Source organism: Phocoena phocoena, chromosome 1, assembly GCF_963924675.1.
Source record: "Phocoena phocoena chromosome 1, mPhoPho1.1, whole genome shotgun sequence".
NCBI classification, from domain to species: domain Eukaryota; kingdom Metazoa; phylum Chordata; class Mammalia; order Artiodactyla; family Phocoenidae; genus Phocoena; species Phocoena phocoena.
In genome coordinates, this window is record NC_089219.1 from 96,106,676 (window position 1) to 96,112,675 (window position 6,000).

At 42.5% G+C, this 6,000-nt stretch overlaps 1 protein-coding gene across 1 annotated transcript in view; it reads right to left on the reverse strand.

The window, feature by feature from the left end:
• AKNAD1 (AKNA domain containing 1) overlaps window positions 1-5,297 on the reverse strand; it is a 29,129-nt gene extending 23,832 nt beyond the window's left edge. Inside the window, 5 exon segments of the mRNA XM_065893283.1 lie at window positions 1,405-1,467; window positions 1,564-1,712; window positions 2,240-2,279; window positions 4,325-5,120; window positions 5,122-5,297. Coding sequence (XP_065749355.1) covers window positions 1,405-1,467; window positions 1,564-1,712; window positions 2,240-2,279; window positions 4,325-5,120; window positions 5,122-5,297 — 1,224 coding nt within the window.
• Between the last annotated feature and the right edge of the window lie 703 nt (window positions 5,298-6,000).

Genomic DNA, 6,000 nt, shown 5'->3' on the forward strand with positions numbered 1-6,000 from the left:
TTAGGACTTCATATAACTTGTTACCTGGATTATGGCTTTCTAGCCGATCTCTGTCCCTACAGTCTTGCCCCCATGGTGCTTGCTGTTTCTCAGCTTTGAATCCTCCAGTGTTGCCCCATCACTCCACCTCAAGATGAAATTAATCTAAGCTCCTTAGCGTGGTGTAAAGGCTTTTCATGATGTAGTCCTTATCTACCTCTCCAGTCTCCTCCCTTCCCCCTGAGCTCCATCTGGTCAATTACACTGCCACATAGTTCCTCACACTCTCAGCACTTTCTTGTCCCTGTGCCACTGCACCTGCTGATTCCTTTTCCTGGAATACACCTTTGCCCTTACTCTGCCATATTCTTCCTACATGCCCAGCTCAGAAGTCCCTTCCAGGAAGCCTTCTAAAGTACCGTCTCACTGGCAAGGGTGAGCCTCTTCAGTGCTGCCATTAGTATCATATGTAACCTTTCCCAAGCAGCATGTTACTTGTTGATTTACTGGTCTGTTCCTAGGAGACGATAAGTGGCTTGAAAAAGAAATGTTTCTTCATCTCCAAATTCGTAATGCCTGATACAGAGTCTGAGTCATAGGAAGTACCCCACAAATGCTGTCGAATGAATGTATGAGTTATTTAATTACTATGGTGAAAGAATAATGAACTGTGTCTCAACATTTGCCTCCTCCTAGTTTTTGTCTATACTGTTTGGTTTCTGAAGCACAGACTGCCCTGAGCTTTACTCGTGTCCTTTATATCAGGACTTCTGGCCATCTGTCCTGCTGCTGACCCAGTGGCCTAAACTACATCTTCAACTTCACACACCCCTGGTTCTAGTAGTCTCAGCTTTTTGCCCCACTGCCATGCTTCATCCCCACTTCCCACGACCCTGACGCTGATGAACAAGGCTATGGTTACAACATAAATTAATGATTTGATTAAATGCAACAACAAGCAAGGATGCGAAAGTCAAAGGTTTTGATCTGAAGAGCCTGGCTTCAAGATTAATTTTAAGTTTTCAAAGTTTTACATATTGAGTTGCCAGATACTGGAGATTTTTATAGCCTGTATCCCCCAGGACCCATCAAATCTGGATGTGCTTGTCCTTTACAACAGCTAACATATTATTCTCTTGAACTTACCATGGTCTCATATTTATTATGGGATGACTGCTGAGGAAAAACAGCCATAAGTAATAGATCCCCTGAGAAGGAGAAAGGGCTAAATACATATAGAAACAGAAAGCTCTAAGCTCTTTTAGTCCCTGTAACATAAAGATAGTTTCATCTTCAGCAAAGCATTTCTTACCAGAGCATTTCTATCCCCATCAATGTAGAGAAAACATGATACTATAAAGTCATTTGTATTTTCCCATGTCCAATTCCCTAAGAAGATTTTTAAAACTTGATAAAATTTATTACCAGCCTCCTATCTTGCAAATGATAGGGAGAATCCCGTGTGATGCTTTTGGAAATTTCTTGTACCTGCAGTGAAAAAATGCAATATTTCGTTAAGGGCATAGTGTCTTACGTTTGAATTTGGTTATTTCTATCTTTCATAATAAGGTTTAAAAGTATTACTTTAGTCTTCAGTTGATCAGTCTGTTCTTTTAACTTTTGACACATCTGTTTCCCTTGGGATATCGTGTGAAATGTGTAAGAAGAAGTTGAGGAAGGGTCTTTCTGAGAAGTCAATGGCATCTTAGAGAGACTTGTCTCAGATTCTATTCCTATGTAAGAAAGAATAAGTTTTGGTTACCATTCATCTCAGCTGCACTGCAGTTTTATGAAGTACAGAAAACAGAAGTCTGTGGCAATCACTACCAATCACTATTTAAAAAAATTTTTTTTTCAAAATGTATATCTAAATCAAAGAGGTTTAAAAATGCTGGTACTGGGACTGCCCTGGTGGACCAGTGGTTAAGAATCTGCCTGCCAGTGCAGGGGACGTGGGTTGGATCCCTGGTCCTGGAGGATCCCACATGCCTTGGAGGAACTAAGAGTGTGTGCCACAACTACTGAGCCTGTGCTCTAGAGCCTGCGAGCTGCAACTACTGAGCCCACGTGCTGCAACTACTGAAGCCTGTGCGCCTAGAGCCTGTGCTCCACAACAAGAAAAGCCATCACAATGAGAAGCCCAAGCACCACAGCGAAGGGTAGCCCCCGCTCACCACAACTAGAGAAAGCCCACGCACAGCAATGAAGTCCCAATGCAGCCAAAAATTAAATAAATAAATATTTTTTAAAATGCTAGTACCTGCAAGATGTTCTTGGTGGATATGTACCATGGGCTCCATCTGCACATTTAAAGGATAAGAAAACGTGACTGTTGATAGTGATCATGACGCCATTACTCAGGATGACTCGATGTGTTCTGGTCCTCATGGAGGCCACCCAGTTGTGTCAAGAGCTGGGGCCCTGATGCCAAGGTTAAATTCCACTCCGACACTTATCTGCCAGGTGACCCAGAGCAATTACTTCATCATTGTAAACCTCAAATCCCTCAACAGTAAAATGGGGATAGTAATAGAACCTACCTCATAGTGCTATGATGAGAATTAAATGTTACCATAGTATCTGTCATATGGTAAGCGTTTATGTTAGCTGTTACTACTATCATGTTTGTTACTATTACGAGGAATACTCGCATATTTCTCCTACAGCTAGACCATAGGTTCCACAAAGGACCGTTGTTGATCTCATCACCGGCTCTATTGCTGGCGCTCTCACTAACACTTAGACGCATGGTAGCCACACTCCAGAGAATAATAACAGTAAGCGTTAAGTTCCAAGATGTGTCAAGATAGTGATTGTTCACACAGCCCTTTTCTACTCACCACAGGCTAACTGGATAAGAGTTCAGATTCCGGAGTGATTCACCTTGAGGGTCTTCCCATTGTTCCCAACACGCACAGCTCACAAACACGCTAGTGCCAGAGAGCTACTGTAGTGGTCAAACTGGACTGTGGTTATTATGAATATCTCAATTATATGGTGGCTGTGGAACCTATAGAGTCCAGTTCTCCAACCTGAATTGACAGGATGAGAGAAAATCAGACACCTGGCTTCAGGCTCCCATTGCCAGAGACAGATGAACTTGATATTCATTCTGCCCCTACTAACCACAGGGCACTGAGAACTGTGCCCACCGAGGGGCGTTCTCCTGCAAGCAGAATGAGGAATGTGGAGACTTCCCAGTGTCACAGGGGTGCAGATTTCTCCATGACTGAGAGAAGCGTCCCAGTCGAGGCCAGGTGGGCTGCTGGCTCCCGGTGTGTGTGTATGTGTGTGTGTGTCAGGGGTGGGGGCTTCTGCTCAAACTCCCCAGAACGTTCAGCTGAAAGGGAAGGCAGCTGAAGCATAAAGAGGTGGAAATGGAAATAGGCAGAGAACGTTCAGTCAGGGGGCCCTTCATAGAATGCTTAAAGGAAAGATCATACAGTCCTGGCAAAGTGCCAGAGAGCTACAGTGTTTACTTTGACCATTACTGTGAACTTCCCTAACTATTGAACCTCAAACAATCAATGAGATCCTGAGCGTCAGCACGCTGGGAAGGTGGGTGGAAGGATGGAAAGATGGGGAAAGGGGAAATAGTATAAAGTAAACATTAGCAAAATTTTGTACTAAATAGTCACCAATATAACAATCTTGAAGCGTGTTATTAAAGATCTTAATTCAGTCCAACTGAGCATTCATAACCAAGGACATAATATGTACAAACAGAACGCTAGGCCTCTGGGGGAACTTGGGCAAAGGAAAGATGAAGACGAGGTGGCTGCCTCCAGAGTCTTCAAATCTAGTGGAAGGAAAAGATGTTTCTAAATCGTTAGGGTCCGAAGCGGGCTGAGATAAATGCTCTGACAGAATACTAAACAAACAAGGTTGGGAAAGACGGTGACTAGGGGGTTCTGAAAAGTCTTGTGGCCAGTGGGGAATTGAAGGAGACCATGAAAATGAGCAGGTCTTTGGTAAGCAGAAGTGGGATGTTCCACGTAAGGCAGGATCTCAGAGAGGGCAGGGCCAGCCAGGTACCTAAGGATGACTCCTGGGGTGGGAGGGGGGAGTTTAGTTTAGAAGGGTAGGATGACATGAAAAACGGGGAAACGCAAATTCCAGGTTGAAGAACTTGGATTTTATTCTATTATGTGTTGTTGTTAGTTCAGCCCCTGATTCTTCTCAGGAGAAGACCCACTGAGATTCTGAGAGGTCAAGGTATTGGGCCAGAACTGGAACCCAGAACCTCAGACCTACAACTCAGTTCTATGCACCCTCCAGAGACCCACACTGACATAGATGAGCAGCGGCCCTGCTTATATGTTTGCTGGAGACGGCTTTCACTTACCTCTATCTGTTGTGAAGTTTCAGGAGTTTTCCATTTCTGCTCTTGTTTTTCAACACCGTTTGATCTAGACATGCTTTCTGAAACATCTTGCACAATAGCTGACTTATCTCTCAATTTAGGAGAAAAGCTGGCTTGTTTATCAGTTGTAAGTGGTTTGTCAATTATGTTATTTTTAGGAGCAACCTTAGAGGAATCAGAGAACCAGTAATGAACTTGACCTTGGCCATATTTGAACCTGTTGCCTGAACTTGCTTTTTCAGCCTGCTGTTTCTGGGGTGTCTGCCCTTAGCAACTTTTTTCTTTATCACCTGGACTCTTGATTTTAGTTAAAAAATTTGAATTTTCCTGATAGTTGCTTTCTCCAGCAGCGACTGGATCTTCTAAATCAGAGGTGTTTTCTTCTGTCATAGTTGGAAAACACCTGGGCTTATTGCTGTTTTCACCATCGCTTTTGGAGTTGAGTTGGTCAGTGAGTTCTGAGGTTTGCTCTGTTGGTCAAGAATTCGTAACATGCTGCAAAATAATGTTTTTAATAATAGCTCTGTCAAAACTGTCAGCATTAGAGATCTCTGGGAGAGTTTCACAATTAATGCCTTGACCTTTTGAGAATTCCTCTTTGCAAAGATGATGGAGTAAAATATCAGGAATGTTTGACTTTGAAGGGTCTCCTTGGTTAGATGGAATATGAAGATTTATGGTGCATTGATTCTCTTTATTATATTTTTTGCTGACAGCATTTTCAGTTGTTTTATCCAAAGTCATGGCCTTATCTGCCTTTCTGCAAGTCTCTCTGTGTGGCCTTTTCTTGAAGGTCCTCTTCTGTTAAATTCATTTGATTTGAGACATCAAGGATGTCATATTTTGAGCTAAAATTGTAATCGTTGTACATCTGAATTTGGGAGAAGTCCCCATCATAAGGCAAATCCTCCTGTTTCTTAGAAGTTGCATCTTCTGGGAAATCGGCTTCATCCATGTATGTGCAGCTTGACCTCCTTTATCGGTTGCTGCCTGGTCTTGATGTTCTTAATTGTAGCAGCAGACCTTCTGGTTTTCATTGATTGTCTTCGTTGTGTGTCTTAGTCTGTGCAAAACAAAAAGAGCCTCATTATTAAATATAATTTATTTAACGTATGAAAACATGCTTATCCTAGTGTCTATGCCGGAACAAAATGGATGCTTTTCGTTTAGAGAAATGCAGTTATAAACATGAAGGCAGGAAGCACAGCCAAGAGTAACTCATCCTAAAGCCTACATGAACATAATCAGTGGTATATAAGCAAGGAATTAGAAAGGAGGGGGGCTAAATTTTTTATTCATTAATATTTGAGGGAGACATTGGTCTCTAGTTAATGACCAAATATTTACCAACTTCTCTTAGGAAGTACTATTTGAAATTTGTTCTCCCCAAATAGGAGCTTGGAATGCAAGTAAAGGATTGATTTTTTTAAAGTACCACGGCTGTCACTTGTCCGCACATCACTGATGGGCCTCTGTGTGGCACTGAAAGCAGACTCAACTCAAACAAACCACCAGCCTACTCTGTTCTGGCGCTTTTTCATTTGTCCTCCCAGACATTCTGATCCCCTTCTTCTGATTTTCCCTTGTATATTGGAGAAAGGCAGAGAAGGACTGACAGAAATATGAACAAGGAACCAAAAGGTCTTTTGAACACCCAG